This window comes from Rana temporaria, chromosome 1 (assembly GCF_905171775.1).
Source record: "Rana temporaria chromosome 1, aRanTem1.1, whole genome shotgun sequence".
In the NCBI taxonomy this organism is placed as follows: domain Eukaryota; kingdom Metazoa; phylum Chordata; class Amphibia; order Anura; family Ranidae; genus Rana; species Rana temporaria.
Genome location: NC_053489.1, coordinates 206,013,772 through 206,041,113, shown reverse-complemented (window position 1 = coordinate 206,041,113; position 27,342 = coordinate 206,013,772). Strand labels below are relative to the sequence as shown.

At 45.6% G+C, this 27,342-nt stretch overlaps 1 protein-coding gene across 1 annotated transcript in view; it reads left to right on the top strand.

The window, feature by feature from the left end:
- LOC120935934 (catechol O-methyltransferase-like) overlaps positions 1-25,441 on the top strand; it is a 34,982-nt gene extending 9,541 nt beyond the window's left edge. The window contains exons 3-5 of the mRNA XM_040347963.1: positions 6,261-6,454; positions 8,047-8,178; positions 25,129-25,441. Of these exons, the coding sequence (XP_040203897.1) occupies positions 6,261-6,454; positions 8,047-8,178; positions 25,129-25,314 (512 nt within the window). The 3' untranslated portion in view covers positions 25,315-25,441. The remainder of the gene's footprint in view (positions 1-6,260; positions 6,455-8,046; positions 8,179-25,128) is intronic.
- Positions 25,442-27,342: the final 1,901 nt, after the last annotated feature.

Here is a 27,342-nt window from a genome sequence, read left to right as displayed (position 1 = left end):
TGGATAGCTGTAGTATTTTAAATCTATGTAGTGTATATAGAATACAGATGGATGTTAGCAACAGTTGAGCATTCCAGAAAAGCATTTAAGGTGTTGGCAAACACGCTCAATTTCAAATGGAATTCAGGTGGGAGAGGTTAAGTTGTAAATTTAGCGTTAAAAAAATGTTACAATTGTTTCTACATATTTCATTCACCAGATACTAATCCCTTTTTATGCTTAGTCACAATAAAATACACGCAGCTCATATTTTGTATGTCCCTGCAATGTTTTCTCGGTCTTTAATCCTAAATTAGAGTCTACAATAAAACAAAAACTGCTGAATGCACATACATGTGTGTTTTACCTACCAACATATTTCTAATTTTGTTCAGCCATTCTTGTTATTTACACATCCCTACCACAATGACACCATTGTGCACTAAGGCTAGGTTGTGGTGGTTGTGGGTGCAGGACAAAGTGTAAACCACACCTGTTTCTGCACCTGCAACCACACGCAGCCAAAATGCTGTTCTTTTGTAGATGTGCAGGGTGGCCACAGTGCGTTTTGTGCAGCCCTCCATAGTCCATAAAGAATGGGAGGGCTGGTGGCAAGCTTCTACAGCACATTCACTTATAAAGATTTCCTCATGAGGACAGCGTGCCTCTAGGTCCCTCCAATTATACCTGCAGCAATTTTTTTCTCTTTACAGAAACTTCAGAGCAACTTTTAAGTTCTGCAGTCTACAAAACAAATTTGAGAAAACCCCACTAATATGTTTGTTATGTGTTCCCACTCACACAACTACGGTGATCACATTTCCAAACTGCCATTCAGGGTCAGCCCCGCCCCAAAAAAAGATGATTTTTGATACTTTTTTTGCCAATTTTTGGAAAAACAAAAGCAATAAGCATTAGGCCTCGTACACACGGCCGAGGAACTCGACGTGCCAAACACATCGAGTTCCTCGGCCAGTTCAGCACTGAAGCCGCCGAGGAGCTCGGCGGGGCGAGAGCTCCCATAGAACAACGAGGAAATAGAGAACATGTTCTCTATTTCCTCGCCAAGCTCCTCATCGGCTTCCTCGGCCGAAAGTGTACACACGGCCGGGTTTCTCGGCAGAATTCAGCCAGAAACTCGGTCGGAAGCTGAATTCTGCAGAGGAAACTGGTCGTGTGTACGAGGCCTGAGTGTTCACTCAGTTCTCTTTGTCTGCTTAATCAATTTCCTCTTACTTACTTGTTTGTCACCTTTATAAACCACTTGCCTACTGGGCACTTTCACCCCCTTCCTGCCCAAGCCATTTTTCAGTTTTTAGCGCTGTCACACTTTGAATGCCAATTGCGTTTTATCCCGACAAATAGAGCTTTCTATTGGTGGTATTTGATCACCTATGCGTTTTTTTTTATTGCGCTATAAACAAAAGAAGAGGGACAAGTTTGAAAAAAAAAAAACACAATATTTTTTACTTTTTGCTATAATAAATATCCATTTTTTTTTTTATTCAAATTTTTTCTCAGTTTAGACCAATACGTCATCTTCTACATATTTTTGGAGAAAAAAAACGCAATAAGCGTTTATTGATTAGTTTGCACAAAAGTTATAGGGTCTACAAAATAGGGGATAGATTTATAGCATTTTTACTAGTAATAGTGGCGATTTTTATCGTGACTGTGATGTTGCGGCGGACACATTGGACACTTTTGACACATTTTTGGGACCATTCACATTTATACAGCGATCCCTGCTATAAAAATGCATTGATTACTGTATAAATGTGACTGGCAGGGAAGGGGTTAACACTAGGGGGCGAGGAAGGGATTAATTCCCTAATGAGTGATTTATACTGTGAGGGGAGGGGAGTGACTGGGGGAGGTGACCAATGGTTGTCCCTATGTACAATGGACACACCATCGGTCCCCTCTCCCTGACAGGACGTGGTTTACCCACACTGATCCACAGTCCTGCTCAGTTACTGGGCAATCGAGGTCCCCAGTGATGCGGCGGGCGCACGCCCCCTAGTGGCTTAAAATGGCGCAACGTCATATGACGTCCACCCAGGGTCTGCCTCCCGCCGCCATTTGACGGCGGGCGGTAGATAAGTGGTTAAGGTCCCCTCAGTTCCCTGTGTCACCTTCATTACTGTTCCCTGTGTCACCTTTATTAATGTCCCCTCAGTTCCCTGTGTGTCTCCTTTATTAGTGTCCCCTCAGTTCTCTGTGTCGCCTTCATTAGTGTCTCGTCAGTTCCCTGTGTTTCACCTTTATTAATGTCTCCTCAGTTCCCTGTGTGTCTCCTTTATTAGTGTCCCCTCAGTTCTCTGTGTTGCCTTCATTAGTGTCTCCTCAGTTCCCTGTGTTTCACCTTTATTAATGTCTCCTCAGTTCCCTGTGTCGCCTTCATTAGAGCCCCCTCAGTTCCCTATTTGTCACCTTCATTACTATTCCCTCACTTCTCTGTGTCACCTTTATTACTGTCCCCTCAGTTTCCTGTGTTATTTTCATTACTGTCCCCCAGTTTCCTGTGTCACCTTCATTACTGTCCCCCACTGTGTCACCTTCTTCATTACTATTCCGTCAGTTCTGCCTCTAAGATAAGTTTCCACTGATACTCTTGGTCTTTTTATCTATCTGTAATTCTTCCCATTGACCACAAGTGTAGGGGCATTCTTCCCACTGACCATGACACTAATGTATCATTAGTTGTGGATACAGTAATTTTTAGTAGGGGTTCCCTGAGACCGTAAAGTGTTATTTTAAGGGTTCCTCTGTGTTGAAGAGGTTGAGAAAGGCTGTTCTAGATCTTCAAACCTTTGTTAAAACAGACAATGCAAAATTTGCTAAAACTGTGCTATGCTGTGCATTGTAACCAATCAGCTTCTAACTTCAGCTTGTTCAATTAAAGGGTAACTCAACTTTCGTGGGTAAAAAAAAATGCAAATATATGTTTTATTTATATGTAGCGCCCTGCTCCTGGTGACCAGGCGCTATGTTCAAATCTAGTGGGTGTCTGAGCTGATAATTATCCCAGACTTTGTTAATTAAGGCTAAATCAGCCTCTGTTCTGGCTTTGGCTGTGTTTGGAGTGATTTCCCTTTGTTTGCCTATGGGTTGCGTTGCCACCATAGGCCAATGTTGGAACTCAAGCAGGTCAGGGTGTATTGGGTGTCTTTCTCCGGGAACAGCCTAGTGGGAGTGGTCTCCCTGCTGGGCATGCTGGAGAAGATTTCCCCAAGGGGCAGACGCCATTCCTAGGGGCCCTTGTTCCGCCTCGTGGCCCTCCTGGCATGAGGTATGTGCTGCATGATTTTTGGCCTCGGGCCATTTTTGCCCGAGGCTGCGTTCCTACCAGGTAGGCCCAGTTGTCCTGACTGGGGCTTTGCTTTGAAGGTGATCCTGTGCTGTCTGTCCTGCGGGAGGAAGCCGTTTATTGGAGGAAACCAGGGGAGGACCTGTCCCAGAAAGGACCGAGCGGAAGGCTGGTACTTTGGGAGAGGCCTGGTAACTTTATTGGAGGATGCACTGTAGTCTACGAAACCTTGGCTAAAAGGCTCTAAGACTTTAAGACTGGATATCCGGGTACCAAATCCTGTGGCAGAGTATTCCGGACTGTTCATTTTTGCTTGCAACCAGTCTGTGGCAGAGACTGTTACTGATCATTGTTCATGCTTTATTCCGGCTGCTAGGCCAGGTGAGAGGGGCCTATCGGGGTGAGCAATACCCACTCGAGAGGAAGTGGTGAGTGACTAATTGGAACTTAGAAGTTTCTCCAGTGATCTGTACTATGTACCTGAACCTTCCCCTGTTCCTCCATCCTTCTACTTTCTTGCAAGTTATGAGAAAAATAAAACCTAACAGCTAAAGGTTTTACAACTTGCGTGGACATTGGAGTTCTTTACAGACTGCCTTCCCCTAGGCAACGAATGTTGAGGTAACGTGCAAGGCTCACATCTGATCCAGAAGCTCCTACGGGGGTAGTGCTACACATAGAATATACAATTGCAACACAAGTCATATTGTAATTGAATGTTATTAAAAATGACCTTTCCTTTTCAATCTGCAGTGTTGTAATTCTCTGCAAAATGCATTGCAATATGGCTACCTGTTTGAGTGATTGGCTCACTGATTTTCCCAGAAGTCAACACTAAGCTACAAGTCAGATGTCAGGCATTCCTGGAACAAAAATTCAGTTTTTGTTGAGATACTCCCAATAGGAAATCACGTCTAAAGACCCAGCACGTTTCCTGATTTATAATATATAACAATTTTTTTTTAAATCCTTGTAATGTACATTGATCTCCCAGCGTTACTCCTTAAGCTTTGGCAATAAACCCTAGAAGCTGTTTGGTTACTATGCACAACTGCACCAGATTCTTTGTGCACCAGTTTTAGTACATCTCCCCTGCAGCGCTCATCTGACAATACAGTATAGACAGTGTTAATTTTGGTAAACATGAACTTTCCAACTCATTTTGCATAGCAGACTAAAACTTCTGTTTTGGGGTTTTAAAAATGTAAATGGGGCATATAACATATGTAAAGTAGGTGTTATCCCAATATGGCTGCAAAAGCATAAAAACACTTTGGGCTGCCTTCACACCCCATTCAGCCTTCAATTAAACCTAACACTGAGCCCCAATTCACACTGCTGCAACTTGTCCTTCGTCAAAGTCGCATGTCAAGTTGCGCCCCATTAACAACAATAGAACTGTTCTAATCAGTGTGACTTATGTCGACTCAACTTAGAAAAAGGCTCCTGCACTACCTTGGGGTGGGTTCATCACGACTTGCATTGACTTCTGTTAAAGAAGTTGTATGCAAGCCACAGTGAAGTTGTGCAAGGAGGTCGGCTTCAAAGTCACCCAACTTTGAAGCTAAGCTGGTGTGAACCGGCACTTAAAGGAGTTGTAAAGGCAGAAGTTTTTTTATCTTAATGCATTCTATGCATTAGGATAAAAAACCTTCTGTGTGCAGCAGCCTCCCTCAGCACCCCTAATTACTTACTTGAGCCCCATCTCTGTCCAGAGATGTCCACAAGTGTCTTAGCTGTCCCGGACTCTCCTCCTGATTGGCTGAGACATAGCAGTGGTCCCATTGGCTCCCGCAGCTGTCAATCAAACTCAGTTTTTCAATCAGGTGAGAGAGGGGGTGCTAAGACTAAATGTGTAGCGATAAATATGAAAATAGTGAAATATGTGTAAATCACTAAATTATATATACCCAACAGGGTACAGCGGTTAAATATTATAATAATAAGTCCACGTGAAAAACAATACAAGTGAAAATGTCCATCACACTAAGATGAGGAGTATCACAGTAGAGATGTCATATAACTGTGTAGACCATCACATGGAAATTCCTTTCAAGTATGGTATAACTGAATACGCTTACCGGAACTGTTGGGTCCGTCTGTCAGCAACAACGGATCAATAAAGCATATATATTCGAATCGGCAAATGGACTCAGCTGTCTGGAGAATCTCGATGGTATTAGCCAGGATTGTAGCCCATGGACTCGACGGGTTTTAATTAAAAAAAAAAAACATTACAAGTGATCACAGTTAAATAAAAGCAATATGGGAAGTGATGTACCAAGCGTTTCGTCCAGCTAGGACTTCAAGAGAGAGGGGGAGGGGCCGGGTGAGGGCTCCATGTCTGGATGGACACAGGGAGCTGTGACTCCGGTGCCCCTATAGCAAGCTGCTTCCTGTTGGGGCACTCGACAGGAGGAAGGGACAAGGAGCAGCGAAGAGGGATCCAAAAAGAGGAGGATCCAGGCTGCTCTGTGCAAAACCATTTCACAGAGGAGGTAAGTATAACATGTTTGTTATTTTTATTTAAAACAAGACTTAACAATCACTTTAAATGCCCCAGGCGCTGCGGCTCCTCTGAAAAGACATCCATGCTCAGATTGCTTTTCAGAGGTGTTTGACAGGCAGCGAGGAGACAATATGATTTAAATCTATATTTGATGTACTACTGCATCGCACTACATGCAGTTGTGGTGTGGTTCCGGTGTGGCCCCCGTAGAACTGCATTAACCGTGCTTGGCAGCAGCACTGCCCACCAAAATCGACATGCTGTTCAACTATAAGATTGTGGAAAGGCAATTCAAAGACAGACTGCAAGCTGTTACACTGAACTGTTTTAAAATATATATTAATTTTTTCATGTATTCATAGCTAGAATAAAGAGTTCTGTTATCATTTGCATATAGTTTCTGTATAAAGGGAGTTGTATGCCAGAGCTACCATTACATTAGAATCCTTTGTGTTTTCTCAGGCCTGATCCTAGACGAAGTAGTGAAAGAGACAGATCCTTCAGTAATCCTGGAACTGGGTACATACTGTGGATATTCTGCCATACGAATTGCTCGCTTGTTGAAGCCTGGAGCTCGGTTGTTCACCGTGGAGCTGAATCCAGTTCATGCTGCTGTGGCCAAGCAGATGATTGAATTTGCAGGAGTTCAGGATACGGTATACCCAACAGATGGCTTGCAGCTAATTTCAAAGTTCAACAAACCCAGTCAGCAAAGAACCGTGATGACTTACATGTCATTCATTTGCCTAAGCACAGTTATCAAGATATGCAGCTCTGTGCTAATAACAATAATACTATTTTATAATGTAAAGATAGATCTTTTGAAATCAATGTAATGGCACTTTGATAAAAAAAATATATATATATATATATATATATATATATATATATTTATTTATTTACTGTGTGTATATATATGGAATGGCAGCTCATTTATTTCTCTTATTTCCTTTAAACCATGTCTGTAGTGAATTTCATATTGCAAAATGACTGGATTCCAACACACTGATGTGAATTTGCAATATGTGAAGCACTGCATAAAGGTTATTATAGGTATATTATTATAGGTATTTGAATACCTGTAATAAATAAATAAGTAATTAAATAAATCTCAGTTTGTTTTACTAGTGAATTTGCCTAACTACTGTTTACAAAACCAGAGTGAGATCCAAAAGAAGTGTGCGGCACCAGAATGTATCCATATACGAGGAAAAAAGGCACAACAAATTACCTAACCTTTGGTTTTAGGTGGAAATACCTTTTAGGCCTCATGCCCACTCTGTGTTTTGCCCCAGTGTATAAAGGTCCAGCGTTTAGACTTGGGTAGAAATCACTATTGGAGACTGCAGCTGGATGTGGTTGGATGGTGCACCTAGCAGTACCAATATTTAGGGCAATATGGGCAGTATGCACACAGGGGTGAATGCTTGGAATGCAGACTGCTTGCGTTGTGGGCATTCATTCCTGGGCACACACTGCCCTAAATGTTAGTAAACACGCAGTGTACATGATGCCCAGGGGAGGGCTGGCAGCCTTAGGCCTGGGGGGCAAGTCCAGTCAAGTGGCCCATAGAGCGTGGAAAAATGATGGATCGAGGAAAACAGTCTAAGATTTTTCATGATCACAAGAGTCCACACAGAGGCCCCCCTTACCTCAGAGTCCGCACAGAGGCCCCCCTTACCTCAGAGTCCGCACAGAGGCCCCCCTTACCTCAGAGTCCACACAGAGGCGCCCCTTACATCAGAGTCCGCACAGAGGCCCCCCTTACATGGTGCTTTTTTGGGTTCAAACTTCCTGTCCAGTGCTCACACATGCCCGGGGAGTGATAGGGCAGGGCAGATTTGGAAGGAGGAGGAGCAGATGAGCTCTATCTCTCCTCGTATCTGTGCAGAGAGAGAAGGGTATGTCATCGCTGGTGTGCGCTGAGGCTGAGCTATGTGTGAGACGAGACATAGCTCATCTCTGCAGCCATCTACCTCAGAGCTGACACAGGCACGGCTGCACAGTGGGAGGTGAGCAGCGGCCGTGACCTTTGTTAACAGAGCTGTAGCAGGCATATTCCTGCTCTGCAAAAACAGCATTTGGTAGTGGCGGCCGGTGGCTGTGCATAGTGTCACCAGCCCGGGGGGAGATTTCCACCCTGCCCCCCCTGCCAGCCCTCCCCTGATGATGCCTATATTAAAGATTGTTGATGTAAAGATTACATGTTTATCTGATCTTGACAAGTCTACATGGTTTTGATTTTTAGGTTTTGGTGCTGGAAGGGTCCACTACAGACATCATTCCTCAGTTAAGGCAAAAGTATAATGTGGATGCTTTGGACTTCGTGTTCTTGGACCACGCAAAGGACAGATACCGGCCAGACACCATACTGTTGGAGGTAAATACTATGCAGGAAAGAAATTTGCATGATTCCCCTATAAACACAGTTGGTGCTGACAGGGGAATCCCTCCTGATGAGACATTGTATTCTTCTGGCCGGGGGGTGGGGGAAGCTGTCTCCGCCTGGAGAAGACAGTTATTATTGCTAGCGCCCGATAATCGCAAGTGAATCTGGCAGGCTGGTTGATTGATCAACTTGATACATTCAGCCTGCGCACACATGGTTTGAAACTTAGCCGGGTCCTGCTGAACCAGCCGTCTATGGCAGGCCTTAGAGCAGGGGTGGGCAATTATTTTTTCGATGGGGCCACATGAGAAACTAAAAATATTTTGGAGGGCCGGGCCAAAAGGCTAAACTCAATACTGCATAAAATCAATTGTATTTCTTTATAAAAAGCAGTAAATATCATTGTTGGACAACTGGTACGAGTACTTGTTATAGTTAAATAATGAAAAGGTGAGGTTGCCTTACAAGAATTTTTTTTTTATTAAACAAAATTTCCCAAAACAATGAACATTTTTCACTATTTGTGACTCATATTAGTGAAAATTATGGTTTATGTATGTCTTATTGTCTTAGTGATTGATTCACATCACAACTTCATTGATAGCTTTTTTTTGTATGATTTTTTGTATGATTTTTAGTTTTGCTCATTACTGCCACACACGTGCAATGCATGGCTGCATGTGTGTGGCAGTGATGAGCAAAAGCAAAAATCATACAAAAAATAAGGGTATCAATTTCAAATCAATGAAGTTGTGATGTTAATCAATCACTAAGACATACATAAACCAGTGTGCCATCAATTGCTGCCAGTGTGCCATCAATTGCTGCCAGTGTGCCATCAATTGCTGCCAGTGTGCCATCAATTGCTGCCAGTGTGCCACCAGTGTGCCATCAATTGCTGCCAGTGTGCCATCAATTGCTGCCAGTGTGCCATCAATTGCTGCCAGTGTGCCATCAATTGCTGCCAGTGTGCCACCAGTGTGCCATCAATTGCTGCCAGTGTGCCATCAATTGCTGCAAGTGTGCCATCAATTGCTGCCAGTGTGCCACCAGTTTTTTATTTTTTTAAGTTTATTTTCATACATTTTTCTCAGTTGTACCTTATCCTCTTAATTTGTCTCCTTTTCCCACTCATTTCTTCCTTTTTTCCTATTCTCATTTCTCTATCATCTTTTTATTTTTCACTCGTATTTTTTCTCTTATTTTCCTCTGCTTTTCTGTTTTCCTTATTTTTCTCTTTATATAGTCCCCTTTTTTTTCTATCTGTTCTTCCCTCTTCTTCCCCCTTTCTTATCTCCTTTTTGCCAGTGCCACCATTCATCTTTATCGATTTACACTTTCCTGTCTCCTCCTCCATTACCCCCTTTCTCGTTTACCTGTTTTGCTTCTTCTGTGTCTCCTTTACTTGTCTCCCGATCTGATGGCTTCACTTCACACGTGTCTTCCTCCCTCCTGTTGTTTTTTGAATGGACGTAATCTGTCTGGGTGGGCGGGGTCTCCAGACGTCATACGTCATCAGCGGCCCCAGCCCTGGCAGCGTCGGCGTTGCCTAGCTACTGCAGGCAGCAGAGAGTGTGCGGGGACAGCAATAGCTGTTTTGATTGGATCCGACCTGCTTCCTAGCAACCACGGATACCTGCACAGCACTCATGCTGTTCAGTGTCTCCGGCTTCTCCCAGCCCTGCTCTGATGATAGATGACATTGGGCAGGAGAGCCTGGAGACTAGAGGAGACACAGGCACAGCCGCATAGAGGGAGGTAAGCGGTGACCACGGCCTGTGTTAACCCTCTCCAGGCCGTGGTCCCCGCTTACCTCCCGCTGTGCGGCCCGGTCATAAACAAATATCGGACTGCGGCCCCCCCGAACCTCACTCAGCTGCGGGCCCCATAGCGCCCGCGTGGGTCGCTATGGCGCTAGTTCCCGCCACGGCCATCCACTACAATGCTATTTCTAGTGATCCGCCCGGGGGCCGGATTAAAAGGTCCGCCGGGCCGTATACGGCCCGCGGGCCGTAGTTTGCCCACCTCTGCCTTAGAGTGAGGATGCCCCTGTTTATTTATTGCTGTGTCCTATTCACAGTTATTTCTACCAAGCAGCTAATATATGCTCACAATTTTGCTTGTTGACCTTTAATGCTATAGGTCTGTCACTTTGATAATTAATTTGTTGAAAAACCTTTAAGGATAGCTTTTTAAAGACCTACAGCCAGGATACAAAGACTGTTTTAGCTCATGTTGTTGGTGCAGACGTATGGCACTAATCAGAGCTAATGAAGGCCAAAATGGGACCCTAAGCAAAGTAGTAAATACTACTACCTACACACCCCCACCACAACTGCTTCATTCATCAGTTCCAATCTTAGTTGTATCACATGCACACGCTTACATATTACACATTCTCATTTGTCTGTGTGTGTTTGTGTGTATACAGTGATAGCTTTGGCTATAGTGTGAATCACAATCACTCCCTGGCACAGGCTTGATGACACATTTAATTGTACACTGCATGCCAGCCTCAGTCAGTGCCTCCAGCTCCTGATGGCTGCCATCAGAAGTTATCAGTAGCCTCACTGACTTCATGGCTGTCCATGAAATGTGATGTAAACTGGGCTCAGCACTAGATCTTCTAAAGAGTACTTTCTTTACCAGCAGGTAATCATTGCATTCTAATATATGCATTCACATATCTAATATGTCAACCCCTGGCTACTGGTATACTGCTACTATCACAGGCTTATGATTGTTGTTGCTAATGTCAGAGATAGTAGGCAGGCAAAGAATACATTACAGCCTACAACAAGGGCAAGTGCACACTGTGGGAGACCTGTGTGGCATATGCCCATTGGGTACCAGCTTCTCTTCTTGAGTATAGTGAATTTGGGGAAGCCTTGTGTAGTCAAAAATGTCCAAACCATAGATAGAGAACTAAGTGACTATTTCAGGATACAGCACTCTGCTTGGGGGTACACTTGCCTGTCAACCTTCTGCAATGTAATGGAAACTTTTGTGCATGTTTCCATATTGAAAACCACATAAGTAGTACAAATATTTTGCCTATATACCCTCTCTGTCTGTAGTTATGGAAAACAGGCACAGTAACTGCCACTTTGGAAAACATCTGCCACATTGAGGTGGACAAAAGGCAGACCTGTGCAGTTCCTGCCTATATCCAATTTTGCTAGTACAGTAAAACCTTGGTTTGAGAGTAACTTGGTTTGAGAGCGTTTTGTAAGACAAGCAAAATCTTTAAATACATTTTGACTTGATATACAAGCGATGTCTGGATATACAAGTAGCATTATGTCACAACTGAGTATAAAAGAGAAGGGATGCACCTCTAAGTGTAGTAATATGGTTACATTTAATGAAGGTACAACATTTAGTAACATATTGCTATACTTAGAGGTGCTTCTGTTCTCTTTTATAATCTGTATCTCCTGCTGGATTTTGCTTCTAATCCACTTGTGGAGGCTTCCATTTGTGGATGGACACTTTATGGTTATACAACCTATCACATTGCTGTAATCTTTTTATATGGACTATAAACTTGAAGAACTTATGAATAAATGGTTGTGGAACGAACCATTTGAGTTTCTATTATTTCTTATGGGGAAATTTGCTTTGACATACAAGTGCTTTGAATCACAAGCATGTTTCTGGAATGAATTATGCTTGCAATCCAAGGTTTTACTGTATATTATTACTGGCAAGCTCAAGTAAGTAGTTCATTTTTACCACCCCTCCTACAGTATCTAACCTAAACTACTAAGAGCACCTACTATTACACTTACCTGCTGGTGGTTCTTGGAAATCTCTGGCTCTGGACTGCACTGTGTGCATTTGTTTGCAGGAAGTGCTATAGGCACAGGCAGCTATTCTGTATGAATCAGATAAGTGTAATCATGGATGTTTGCTTAGCAATCTGGCTTAAAAATAAGAGGGAGAGTAGGTAAGACCAGGTCACACAAAATGGTTTACATTTGTCACCAAAAATATTCTTGCAAGATTGTTTTAAGGAGGTCTGTCATCTGGCTCTGTCTAGAAAAAGACACTATGTCATAGAAATGATCACTCCCAGTGATATTAGTCATAGAGGACAAACATAGAGTGCAAATTTATCCAGAAAGGAAAAAGACAACAAATATTCAGGTAGGGTAAAAAAGGTCAAGTAATATGGGTGGGGGGGGGGGGGGCTGGTGTTTGGTGACTATTTAGGTTAGTGGCATGTAGTCACACTTCATAATTTTAGCTTTTTTGTAGTGACCAAAACTACCAACACTTTAAAGTCTATAAATCGAAATGCTCAGCTCTTGTATTTCTCTCTGCATTTTTGGCTAAAATCATGGTTTTAGTCAATACGTTGTTATAAAGAGCTTGATTAAAGAACTCCCTGTAGTTTAAATTCTGAGGGAGATAAGTTTAAGGTGCATGATACTTGTTTTAATTATAGATGCTGTAAAATTTATACCCCCTGCTCTCCACCTCCATGAGAGTGTCTTATCCATTCTATTCTTTATCTTCTTTTACTTCTACTCTCAGTTCCTTTGCAGTATTGGACCAGCAAGCTAGGAACATTTTTTAAAGGCTCAGTTTACTTGAAACAAGTTATAATGTTCAGAATTTTAGGAAATTTAAGTAGTGCCTAACTTTCTTCTGGGTTGTTACAGAACTTTATTAAAGGACTGAGATTTCATGGTGACAGATACAATGCACATGTCATTTATTCCTAACTATGGTAAAGTGCTATTATGTTGACTGGAATCCTGCTGTTTTGCTGATGTGATGCTTCAAATGACTATGACGCATAATGCTAACTGTTTTGAAAACCAATAACAAAACGATTGAAAAGAAAAAATGCCATGGGTCACAGTGACCTAAAATGTTGCAGGCAGCAGGAGCACAGGGACTTATTCATTAAATATCAGATCATTTTGATTTTTTAAAAAGGTAAAGATAAATTAAGGAGCAGTGACTTCACAAACTGCCTAGTTATTTTGATTTGTATGTTGAACACAAGCATTTGTACAGTTTCACTTGTTCACCAATGTACAAAAGTACAACCCTCTCATTTGCAGAAAAATCTAGAAAAGCCTGTTAGACCATACATATATATTATGTGGCTTTCTGCAGTGGGTCATGTGCCCTTAGGTATCACATTATCAGGAAAGACAGGTTAGCTTAATGGCTTAATGGGAGTTATGCATTGTTACTGTGCAATTTAGAATTGAAGCTTGGATGCTTTGAGGTGGATTTACCAAAACTGGAACATGCAAAATCTGGTGCATAAACATCAATCAGTTTCCAGTTTTTCTTTTTGTCAATTTTTGTTAATTGAACAAGCTGAAGTTAGAAGCTGATTTGCTGCCATGCACAGCTGCACCAGAATGTTCACTCTCCAGTTTTAGTAAATAAACCCCCATTTATTCATAGTGTAGAAAGTGCTCGAAAATTGCCCTTGTACTCATGCTTAGTGAATGATAACATGACAGCAATCAGTCTCTTCTAACATGGCAACAGTCTTCTGTAAATTGAAAGCAGTCTTTAGCAGTCTCCTACAATGTGGCATCGATTTCTAATATGAAAGTCTCTTTTACAATGTATCTTTCCGTAACCCGACAGAATCTTGCATATTGACAGCTCACTATTAAAAAACGGGAGACTTGTGTAAAAACACAGGTCTCCTATCACATGGTAACTCTCTTGTAACATGGAAGCCTACCAAGGCTTCTGAGCTGTGGGCGCAAATCAGGAATAAGTAATTTGATACAAGTATGAGGGAGTTCTACAGAAATTGACCCACATAGGTTTTTGCTACAGAGGCTAGGCAAATTTAATTTGGCTTCTTTTGTAATCGGGGAAAGAGTAATTGTTTAGTCTAGCCTGTTCAGGGTCTCACAGGCTGGGAGTTTCATTGCTTCCCCCTGCCTCTGGAAAAAGCTTCTAGAGCTTAAAGCAAATTGCTCAGCCTGAATATTTATAAGGTTCCAGCCAATCTCTGGAGGTGAAGTTTCCAAAAGGGGCCTTGAGTGTATATAAATAGCCTGAGACCCTGGAGAGCAGGGTTCCTTCTGCCTAGAAGGGTTCCAGAAGTGCAGGGGATGCGGCCTCCCGGCAGCCCATGGACTGAACAATTGCTGAAGGAGAAAATAAAGGTGCTAGGATCCAAGGCTCAAGTGGACTTTTGCTTATAGCTGACTGCAGAACCACATCACAAGGGTTCCAGTCCTGAGAGACACCACCTCAATCACTGGGTTGTGTCTGGAGGAAGCTGGAAGTAGGCACCTGTCCTTTGAACTTGTGAGTATTGACTTTAAGCTGATTCCTGAGGCCCCCGTACACACGACCAGTTTCCTCGGCAGAATTCAGCTTCCGACCGAGTTTCTGGCTGAATTCTGCCGAGAAACCCGGCCGTGTGTACACTTTCGGCCGAGGAAGCCAACGAGCACCTCGGCGAGGAAATAGAGAACATGTTCTCTATTTCCTCGTTGTTCTATGGGAGCTCTCGGCCCGCCGAGCTCCTCGGCGGCTTCAGGGCTGAACTGGCCGAGGAACTCGATGTGTTTGGCACGTCGAGTTCCTCGGCCGTGTGTACGAGGCTTCAGACTGTGTGCTGGACTCTGAATTGGGTATCGGTAGTTGCAGACTATGCATGGTAACCAGATGCCCAAAATTTGCCACTGTCTTCCGCCTCTGGTCCCTGGGCTGTTCTCAACCAGTACCACTACTGTTAAGAAAAACTGTCGTCTAAACACTACTGCTTCTGAATGTTTCGAGGTATCCCATGCCAATTTCCTCCCCTTTGAAATTCTGCAAGTAATAATCTTTAAAAAGACATCCCCTGACTGTTTATTGGAGCCAATTTGAATGGACTGTTGCTGGACTGGATGGGCAGCCTGTGTACTTATTGAGGAAGAACCAGTTAAATCAGTGGCCCTTTTAGGGGTTGCACTACACCAGCCTTGAAACCATTGAATGTTTGTAGATGTGTATGTAGAACCCTCCTAGATAGGTTGCTATAAAAGGTAGGTAAATATAGTCCTTTTTTGCTCCTCTGTAATCAGTGGAGCAGTGTTTTGACTGCTTTGGGCTGTTCTAGACTTCACTGAGTGATGGTTCGACTGCTTCCCCCTGCCTTATGGAGTATTCTAAAATATAGTGGGTTGAAAGAGGCAAATCAACAGCCTGAATAATTATGTTGTCTCAGTCAATCGCTGGGGGTGGGGTGCTCAGTAGAAGGCTGGGAAATAAATTGCCTGGGTCTTGAGGTAGCCCTGTTCTTGTCCAGGAAGAGACGTTCCCAGCCTGAAGGGCTGCTGTCCCTCTGGGCAGCTCAGCTGTAGTTCTATATATGCTCGTCGAGGTCCCAGTTATGCTAGAGCTGGGGGGGCCTATCTTGCTGAAAACATTCTGGAACTGATTAAGAGATTTCACAGAGGATCTGGTCTGGAGAGTTCACAGGAGAATTGTCTGCCTGATATTGGAAGGAGGCATCCAAGTATCCAGGGAAATTGTAGGTACTGACATTGAGTGTAGGATCCTAGTACGGGTTTGCTGCTACATATCCCATCATTCTCTGATCCCTTTGGCATCAGTGCAAGAGCTTTCTTAAATTGGGACATTTCTTATGGTATCTCAAGGTTTCTCATTTCCTTAGTTGCTACTAGAAAGACTGAATTAGAAAGCTGTGACAAAGTGAAGAGTGTCCTCTTATTGCTTTCCAATGTTGCTCCCTGCACCCTATCCAAGTTTAATTTTGCAAAATAGCATCAAAAAAAGCATGTAAGGGATAGGGTGATGGGGTGGTTGTCACGTCCTCCATATTTCCCTCCTCGTTGGGTGCCAAGCAAGGGTCACATGAGAGGCCTACTCAGGGTTTTTTTTTTCTGGGATATGCTAGGAACTTTATACAAGGTTACTACCTTACAAATAGGATACTATTACTTTGAACAGACGATTAAACTTGATCAAACTCTCTCAATGTACTAAACATCACCACGGTTACTTGTGCATTTAGGAAGGACACACAGAGCCCTTGCCCTCTCCACCTGTCCAGCGTATCACCGTGACCTCACTTCCAGCGATGGTATGAGGTCCCGCTGCGCACGTTGTATGGACTCCCTGCTTGCACTTCACTTAACTCTTCTTCCTCCATACCTGTGCACAGACTGAGGGTCATAGAGTTGCAGATCTGCTCTAGTTGCTATGGGAGATAGATCACTGCTGAAGGAGTTCCGACAACATCTCCCTCGCTGAAAGAGGCTATCTCACCTGCCACATGTACACGATAAACGACAGGCTGCTAGAGAAACCTTTGTTACCCTTGGTACACCCTTGTAGCTTCACACTCTTGTACCGCTGATGTTTTCATATCCCAATGTGCTTAGTGAAATTAAGATTATGTGTGTTGGTTACTTACTTTGCACCCCTGTAAATAACTTCAGACTAGGCAGAGCAAAGTTTTAAACTTTTTACTTGAAGAATAAATCAAAATGATGATAATGACAGACAAAAGTCCAAAGAAATGCAATCAATCCCTTAACACCCCTAGTCCTTACCTCAGGCTTGTGGCTGCCCCAGCATACCTGCATAGGAAGGAGTGCATTCTTGGCAAAGTCCACGGATGATATTTTCAAGAAGAACTGAAAATCCCAGCGATCTACCTGGGCAGTGGAAACTTCATCTTCGGCACATCACTGGGTTTCTAGACTCCGGCAGAACTGCATCAAGAATCCCCTAGGCCCCCTGGGCTCGAACCCGCTCTTCCTTTTATACCACACGGAACCAGTAGGTTCCGTGTGGTATGCAAAAGCCCACCAAAATAAAACCCAGGAACATAATTATCTCCCACCTTCCTGGCTGGGGCAGCGTTAACCATTACCTGCCTACAAGCACCCCTAGACTGTTCATTGAGCCAGAAAGAGTGACTGTTGCTGGGTGCGTTGCTGCTGCTACACCAACTGGGGAGAAGTACCTGGGAAAAATCAGCAAGTCCTTTGGGAGGTGAATGATACGTATGTATGAAGATGTATGGATGTGCAGGTTAATAAAGTTTGTCATTATATATCCTTTTAATTATGGGATCCATCAATATAAAGCAAGCTTAAAGCATAACTCAAGCTTTTGCTCCCCAAAACAACAGATGCATTGTGCATGTAAATAAATCACAATCCCATTGTCACTTTATCTGTATCTTACCTACTTTAACTGTAAAAGGCATGTTTATCTGTCTGTGATGTCACTCCTTCTCCTGTTTCAAAGTTCTCTGACTTCCTGTTTCCTTCCTTTACCAGTCCTGATACTACATAGGCCATCATGCTCTGAGCCTCTGCAGTTTCAGGGAGGGTTCAGGCTCTGGGAGGATGTGATTCGTGAGGTGGGATTTGGGAGGTTTGGACTCACCCACCATCAGAGCTGTGAAAGAAGTTACATCATTTGCACAGTCTGACAGACTACAGAGGGTGTGTTTTAGGCTAGAGATGTAGCAGGAAGCAGCTATAAAGCCCTCAGCCTACATGCAGACTATACAGAATGTCACATGGTACAAAGCCTCAACTAAACCCAGAATATCAAAGGATTTGCAGACATCAGAGCAACATGGTACAGAGATATGGTCTATGTTGGGATTGATGATTCCATTCAGTTTTAGTGAAAAGAAAGTTGGAGTTCAGCTTTAAAAATGTATTTGGTAGTCAACTGCTCGACAAATCCTAAACTTGTTTTTAACCAAGGCGTTAAGTAATTGTCCAAAATTACACCAAGGCTTCACCTGTTTTATATGTCATTTGAAACAATAATACCAATGCAAGGGGAGACACTGAATATAAAAGTTATGCACGTTAGACTCACCATATGCAGTATGTTCCATTAGCATATTAACCACTTAAGGACCGCCTAATGCCGATATACGTCGGCAGAATGTCACGGCTGGGCACAATCACGTACCTGTACGTGATTGTTAAATGCCCAGCCATGGGTCGCGGGTCCGAAGCTCCGTGGCCGCGGGACCCGCGGGCTTGATCGCCGCTGGAGTCCCGCGATCGGTCACAGGAGCTGAAGAACGGAGTGAGGTGTGGGTAAACACACCTTCCCCGTTCTTCACAGTGGCGCTGTCATTGATCGTCTGTTCCCTAATATAGGGAAAGGCGATCAATGACGTCACACGTCCAGCCCCGCCCCCCCTACAGTTAGAAACACATATGAGGTCACACTTAACCCCTACAGCGCTCCCTAGTGGTTAACTCCCAAACTGCAATTGACATTTTCACAGTAAACAATGCATTTTTATAGCACTTTTTGCTGTGAAAATGACAATGGTCCCAAAAATGTGTCAAAATTGTCCGATGTGTCCGCCATAATGTCGCAGTCATGAAAATAATCGCTGATCGCTGATTAGTAGTAAAAAATAAATATTAATAAAAATGCAATAAAACTATTTTGTAAACGCTATAAATTTTGCGCATCGGCCTAAACTGAGGGAAAAAAAAAGTTGTTTTTATATATTTTTGGGGGATATTTATTATAGCAAAAAGTTAAAAATATTGCATTTTTTTCAAAATTGTCGCTCTATTTTTGTTTATAGCGCAAAAAATAAAACCCGCAGAGGTGATCAAATACCACCAAAGAAAGCTCTATTTGTGGAAAAAAAAGGACGCCAATTTTGTTTGGGAGCCACCTCGCACGACCGCGCAATTGTCAGTTAAAGCGACCAGGGTCGGCGCAACCACCAGGCGGACCAAGCGGCCGCTTGGGGCGGGCAGGTCCGCAGCCTGGGATGGGGCGGAAAGATGATTTTTTTTTTTTTATTGTCCGGACTCCCGCAGACTCGCAAGCGGCGGGCGCGCTGCACACAGCCGCAGAGTCCGGTCCGCGGCGGCGGCGATCTATAGTAGTGGTAGGCACGGCTCAGGCTGCCTGCGTCCAATAGCAGGCTCCACCGCTGCGGCGCCGTCCTCCTAGCCTTTCCCCTAAAGAAGGCGACGGCAGCCCCAGAGCATGGCGGGAGTTGTAGTTCTCCAACAGAGCACAGGCACACAGACTTCACTTGGCCCTCTGGTGCCTGTGCTCTGCAGTGACTACAACTCCCAGATTGCACTGCAGGGCACTCAGAGAGAGGGAGAACGTCACATGTTGCTTCTCCTGCTGCAAGTAGGGAACCAAGTCACCGAGGCGAGGAGCAGGTAAGTACATTTACTACACACATGCTGTCTGTCTGTACTGTGCCTAATCTCTCTATTGCTCTCATCATCATTGTCTGTACCCTGTCAGTGGCAACTTTTGATGGGCACAGTGGCTGCAGTTGATAGGCACAGTGGCAGAATTTGATGGGGCACTGTTGCTGCCTTTGGGCACAGTGGGGGCATTTGATGGGCACAGTGGTTGCGTTTGGTCACGGTGGCGGCGTTTGCTGGGGCACAGTGGCGGCGTTTGCTGGGCACAGTGGCTGCGTTTGATAGGCTCTGTGGCGGTATTTGATGGGGCACTGTGGTGGCATTTGATGGGGCACAGTGGCAGCATTTGATGGGCACAGTGGCTGTGTTTGGGCACAGTGGCAGCATTTGATGATGGGGCACAGTGGCGGCGTTTGCTGGGGCACAGTGGCGGCGTTTGCTGGGGCACAGTGGCGGCGTTTGCTGGGGCACAGTGGCGGCGTTTGTTGGGGCACAGTGGCAGCGTTTGTTGGGGCACAGTGGCGGCGTTTGCTGGGGCACAGTGGCTGCGTTTGCTGGGCACAGTGGCTGCGTTTGATAGGCTCTGTGGTGGTATTTGATGGGGCACTGTGGTGGCATTTGATGGGGCACAGTGGCAGCATTTGATGGAGCACAGTGGCAGTATTTGATGGGCACAGTGGCTGCGTTTGGGCACAGTGGCAGCATTTGATGGGGCACAGTGGCGGCGTTTGCTGGGGCACAGTGGCGGCGTTTGCTGGGGCACAGTGGCGGCATTTGATGGGGCACAGTGGCAGAATTTGATTGGCGTTTGCTGGGGCACAGTGGCGGCGTTTGCTGGGGCACAGTGGTGGCATTTGCTGGGCACAGTGGCTGCGTTTGATAGGCTCTGTGGCGGCATTTGATGGGGTACTGTGGTGGCATTTGATGGGGCACTGTGGCGGCATTTGATGGGGCACAGTGGCAGAATTTGATTGGCAAAATGACAGCGTTTGCTGGGGCACAGTGGCGGCGTTTGCTGGGGCACAGTGGCGGCGTTTGCTGGGGCACAGTGGCGGCGTTTGCTGGGCACAGTGGCTGCGTTTGCTGGGGCACAGTGGCTGCGTTTGCTGGGGCACAGTGGCTGCGTTTGCTGGGGCACAGTGGCTGCATTTGCTGGGCACAGTGGCTGCGTTTGCTGGGGTACAGTGGCTGCGTTTGCTGGGGTACAGTGGCTGCGTTTGGTCACGGTGGCGGCGTTTTCTGGGGCACAGTGGCGGCGCAGAGGGAGAACGTCACATGTTGCTTCTCCTGCTGCAAGTAGGGAACCAAGTCACCGAGGCGAGGAGCAGGTAAGTACATTTACTACACACATGCTGTCTGTCTGTACTGTGCCTAATCTCTCTATTGCTCTCATCATCATTGTCTGTACCCTGTCAGTGGCAACTTTTGATGGGCACAGTGGCTGCAGTTGATAGGCACAGTGGCAGAATTTGATGGGGCACTGTTGCTGCCTTTGGGCACAGTGGGGGCATTTGATGGGCACAGTGGTTGCGTTTGGTCACGGTGGCGGCGTTTGCTGGGGCACAGTGGCGGCGTTTGCTGGGCACAGTGGCTGCGTTTGATAGGCTCTGTGGCGGTATTTGATGGGGCACTGTGGTGGCATTTGATGGGGCACAGTGGCAGCATTTGATGGGCACAGTGGCTGCGTTTGGGCACAGTGGCAGCATTTGATGATGGGGCACAGTGGCGGCGTTTGCTGGGGCACAGTGGCGGCGTTTGCTGGGGCACAGTGGCGGCGTTTGCTGGGGCACAGTGGCGGCGTTTGTTGGGGCACAGTGGCGGCATTTGTTGGGGCACAGTGGCGGCGTTTGCTGGGGCACAGTGGCTGCGTTTGCTGGGGCACAGTGGCTGCGTTTGATAGGCTCTGTGGTGGTATTTGATGGGGCACTGTGGTGGCATTTGATGGGGCACAGTGGCAGCATTTGATGGAGCACAGTGGCAGTATTTGATGGGCACAGTGGCTGCGTTTGGGCACAGTGGCAGCATTTGATGGGGCACAGTGGCGGTGTTTGCTGGGGCACAGTGGCGGCATTTGCTGGGGCACAGTGGCGGCGTTTGCTGGGGCACAGTGGCGGCATTTGCTGGGCACAGTGGCTGCGTTTGATAGGCTCTGTGGCGGCATTTGATGGGGTACTGTGGTGGCATTTGATGGGGCACTGTGGCGGCATTTGATGGGGCACAGTGGCAGAATTTGATTGGCAAAATGACAGCGTTTGCTGGGGCACAGTGGCGGCGTTTGCTGGGGCACAGTGGCGGCGTTTGCTGGGGCACAGTGGCGGCGTTTGCTGGGCACAGTGGCTGCGTTTGCTGGGGCACAGTGGCTGCGTTTGCTGGGGCACAGTGGCTGCGTTTGCTGGGGCACAGTGGCTGCATTTGCTGGGCACAGTGGCTGCGTTTGCTGGGGCACAGTGGCTGCGTTTGCTGGGGCACAGTGGCTGCGTTTGCTGGGCACAGTGGCTGCGTTTGCTGGGCACAGTGGCTGCGTTTGATGGGGCTCTGTGGTGGCATTTGATGGGGCACTGTGGCGGCATTTGATGGGGCACAGTGGCAGAATTTGATTGGCAAAATGACAGCGTTTGATGGGGCACAGTGGCTGCGTTTGATGGGGCACAACTGCTGCGTTTGATGGGGCACAGTGGCTGCGTTTGATGGGGCACAGTGGCTGCGTTTGATGGGCACAGTGGCTGCGTTTGATGGGCACAGTGAGGCTGCAATTGATGTGTTTTTTTCAGAATCTTTCAATTTGTTTGCGCCCCCCCCCCCCCAAAAAAATTTTAACACCAGCCGCCACTGGATGGGATCATCATTGTGCCGCTTCTCCTTACGTGTTGAATGACAAGGCTTGTACATTCCAGTGTGGGCTTAGAGAAGACCATTGAATGAGGCTGACTAACGTTCAAACTGGAGGGCTTATTTTATTTTAAATTTAAATTATTTATCTTGCTGCAGTTCTGCTTTCAAAATGAATGCCAGGCAAACAGCTATTCACACACATATGTGAAATGTTTCATCTACCCAAAGATTTATAATTCTGTGCAGCGATTTTTGTGATTTCATATTCCTCTGCCAGACAGTACAGCCAGAATGGTGCACCACCTTCTCTATTACCGTTAAGTAATACAGAAGTGTTATTTACCCTTTCCCTAAACCTGCAGACAATGAAGTAGCATTACACTGATAAGTTATTAATTGCGTTCATTCTGTTCTTTTCATGGCCGCGCAGTCTCTGACCATCGCCTGTATCATTGTCCGCACACATTCTCTGACCGTCTGCTGTATCATTGTCCGCACATAGTCTCTGACCATTTCCTGTATCTTTGTCCGCATACAGTCTCTGACCATCTCCTATATCATGGCCGCACAGTCTCTGACCATCTCCTGTATCATTTTCCGCACAGTCTATGACCGTCTCCTCTTTATGGCATGATTGTCTGTCAGCACCCTGTCTGTGGCTCCAACGCTTGATACCGTGTTAGCCAGTCATTACCATTATAAAACAATCTCCTGTGTAAATGTCTGCACAGTCTCTGACCATCGCCTGTATCATTGTCCGCACACAGTCTCTGACCATTTCCTGTATCATTGTCCGCACACATTCTCTGACCGTCTCCTGTAGCATGGCCAACAGTCTCTGACCATCTCCTGTATCATGGCCGCACAGTCTCTGACCATCTCCTGTATCATGGCCGCACAGTCTCTGACCATCTCCTGTATCATGGCCGCACAGTCTCTGACCATCTCCTGTATCATGGCAGCACAGTCTCTGACCATCTCCTGTATCATGGCCGCACAGTCTCTGACCATCTCCTGTATCATGGCCGCACAGTCTCTAACAATCTCATGTATCATGGCCACACAGTCTCTGACCATCTCCTGTATCATGGCCGCACAGTCTCTGACCATCTCCTGTATCATGACCACACAGTCTCTGACCATCTCCTGTATCATGACCACACAGTCTCTGACCATCTCTTGTATCATGACCACACAGTCTCTGACCATCTCCTGTATCATGACCACACAGTCTCTGACCATCTCTTGTATCATGACCACACAGTCTCTGACCATCTCCTGTATCATGGCCGCACAGTCTATGACCGTCTCCTGTATCTTTATGACAGCGGGGGGCGGGACAATTCTGGACTGCCTGTCACGTTAATCAGGATATGATTGGCTGCTAGGAGGCGGTCCTAGCAGCCAATCACCAGTTCACAGAAAATTCAACCCGGCAGCTCCCGCGCCCCTGTGCCTTCGGTTCACGATTGTCCCGCCTCCTGCTCTCCGCTCTGTGAAAGATAGGAGTGGAGAGGGAAGGGAGGAAAATATATGAAAATGTGATGGATGGGGTGTGGGGGGCAGTGCTGTGTGTGTGGGGGGGGGGCAGTGCTGTGTGTGTGGGGGGGCAGTGCTGTGCTGTGTGTGGGGGGGCAGTGCTGTGTGTGTGGGGGGTAGTGCTGTGTGTGTGTGTGGGGGGGGGGGGGGGGGTAGTGCTGTGTGTGTGTGGGGGGGCAGTGCTGTGGGGGAACAGTGCTGTGTGTGTGAGGGCAGTGCTGTGTGGGGGGGGCAGTGCTGTGGGGGGACAGTGCTGTGTGTGTGGGGGGCAGTGCTGTGTGTGGGGGTGGGGGGTTAGCGCTGTGGGGGGGGCAGTGCTGTGTGTGTGTGGGGGGTAGTGCTGTGTGTGTGGGGGGGGGGGGGTAGCGCTGTGGGGGACAGTGCTGTGTGTGTGTGTGGGGGGGACAGTGCTGTGTGTGTGTGGGGGACAGTGCTGTGTGTGTGTGGGGGACAGTGCTGTGTGTGGGGGGGGACAGTGCTGTGTGTGGGGGGGCAGCGCTGTGGGGGGGGTAGCGCTGTGGGGGGACAGTGCTGTGTGTGGGGGGGGGCAGTGCTGTGTGTGTGTGGGGGGCAGTGCTGTGTGTGGGGGGGTAGCGCTGTGGGGGGACAGTGCTGTGTGTGGGGGGCAGTGCTGTGTGTGGGGGGGGTAGTGCTGTGTGTGTGTGTGGGGGGGGGGGATGTGTGATGGGGAAATACTGTGTGGGGGGGGGTATGTGATGGGGGGCAATAATGTGTGGGGGGATATGTGAAGGGGGGTGCATTACTGTGTGGGGGGGATATGTGAAGGGGGGCATTACTGTGTGGGGGGATGTGTGAAGGGGGGGCATTACTGTGTGGGGGGATATGTGAAGGGGGGTAATACTGTGTGGGGGGGATGTGAAGGGGGGGCAATACTGTGTGGGGGGGATATGTGAAGGGGGGGCAATACTGTGTGGGGGGATATGTGAAGGGGGGCATTACTGTGTGGGGGAATATGTGAAGGGGGGGGCATTACTGTGTGGGGGGATATGTGAAGGGGGGTAATTATTGAAAGAAATATTTTTGCAAGGGAGGTGGGTGGCCGTTGGGGGGGGGGGGCGCCAAAATGGAGCTTCGCTTGTGTAGGCAGAAATCCTTGCACCGGCCCTGAAAGCGACACAGTGCCGAATCGCAAAAAGGGGCCTGGTCCTTTACCTGCATATTGGTCCGTGTCTTAAGTGGTTAAGTACATAAAGTAGAAAATGAGTTTAAAATTAGAAAAAAATGGTTTGGAATATAAAGCCTACAAGGCCTCATCAAGGTGCATGAACATTTTGACTTGGTAACCTTAGAACATTGTATGTGAGATTTGCCTTTGTTTAAGGGCAAACATTTGTGAATATTGTTGTTGATGTATTGTTTTCCTTTATTCCTTATTCTTCAGGAATGTCGCTTGCTGAAGGAAGGCTCTGTTTTGCTGGCTGACAATGTTGTTTATCCAGGGATTCCAGACTTTCTTGAACACGTCAGAACCTGTGGCCGCTATAACTGCACTAATTACCCCTCACATGCACAATATATGAATGTAGATGATGCTTTAGAGAAAGCTGTGTTTAGAGGTTACTTATAATTTCTCAGATGGGCACTGTGTTGCTAATTCAATGTTATAAAGAGAGGGGAGAAATACCCTTTGTTATTATTTTTATTAAATGTACATTTGTTTAATAAAAAGCACCATTTTCTTAGCAAAATTTGAATTCGTCCGTGCTCATGACTACTCCTTTTCTTCCCACAAACCTCTCAATCATCACATTTTCATCAGGCTGACCAGGTGGTAAGGTCCCATAAAGAAAATGTTTTTCAAAAGGTATGATTTAATCAAATATAGCCAAACAAGGCACACAGATGTATTCAGAACAGAGATTTTATATTTTTATATTTATATTTTGAAGGTTTGAAATCTATTAGATACACATTGCTAGCTAAATAGAAAATAGGATTATGATTGTGAGATAATCCCCCAAAAGACTTTTATAAAAGTGACACACACTGTCAGAATATAATGTCCTGGTAGAGAGATTCCTCTATCTAGCATGTTTGTGTGGATGAATGAATCTGCTATTTTTTTCTGTTAAGCCCGCAGGTTGTATGGGTTAGCTTTGAGGTGTACAAACCGGTATACTTATGAACTAGTATGCTGTTCAAAAACCACTGGAGGGGTTCTATTAACCATCTTATAGAACAACTAGCTGTTTGTAAATTGACAGATTTTAACACTAAAATGAATAACTGCAAAGTATATTTTATATACAAATTGACTAATGACAGTTTTTTTATTGAATTTTCAGATTCAAAATTGAATGAATGAATGAATGAATGACTTGTATAGCGCAACGCATGCGAACTGAATCGCCTCTGGGCGCTTTATCCAGCCAGTATCTGCTTGGCTGGTGCGGTCATTTTTACCCCGTAGGATCATGACACGCTAGGGACACACAGTCATACACACATATATACTTGGGCCAATTTGGATGAGATCCAATTTACCTACCAGCATGTCTTTGGAGTGTGGGAGGAAACCGGAGTACCCGGAGGAAACCCACGCAGACACAGGGAGAACATGCAAACTCCAGGCAGATGGTGTCCTGGTTGGAATTCGAACCAGCGAACCTTTTGCTGCTAGGCGAAAGTGCTACTCACTGCACCACTGTGCTGCACAAAAGAAATGAATTAATAACAGTTTTATGTGGCTCGATATATGCTTATTTAGACCATAGTTACTTTGGCGACATATTTTTTTCTATCTACAAATAAAAGTGGCACATTTAAAAAAAAATATATTATAAAACAGCCAACCATACAGTTTAAATCAGTTTAAATCAGGTAGGAGAAATCCAGTATTTTGATTTCTGGAATCTCTCGAAGCAGACAGTTGACATGCTCTTCTGCCTGATGAGGATCCTCTGGTTCTGATGTGTTGGTTGGTTGGTTCCTCTCAATACCAGGATCTGATGTGATGTCATTTCTGACCTCCTGTAGCAGCAGCTGACCTGCTATTATAAAATCTGAAACTTCTCTCACTTCCACTTCCTTCAATCTAAAAACATACAACTCTATGAACATAGGAAGAAATGATAGTAAATAGAGTAAATAGATACCAAACATGTCACACTTTAAAATTGTGCACACCCTCACAATGGCGACAAATGACGTAAATGTTACTATACATACTATACATAGGCACTGCTTTAAAAGTCTTTAGCTTACCACTTTAGATGTACAGAAGAGGTCTAGTGCTAGAATTACTATACATAGGCAATGCTTTAAAAGTCATTAGGTTACCACTTTAGATGTACAGAAAAGGTCTAGTGCTAGAATTACTGCCCATGATCTGACATTCACGGTGGGACAATCGCAGTTTGCATGCGTTCCGGACGGAGGGGACGGGGGTACTTAACTTTTTTTTTATTATTATTTTTTATTATTAATTTATATATATATATATATTTTTTCATCTTTACATTGTTGCTTTAATTATTTATTTATTTTATCACTTTTATTACTGTCACAAGGAATCACTAGTGACAGCAATAGGCACGTGACAGGTACTCTTATGGAGGGATCTGGGGACCATAAGATCAGGATCAGCATTTTTTAA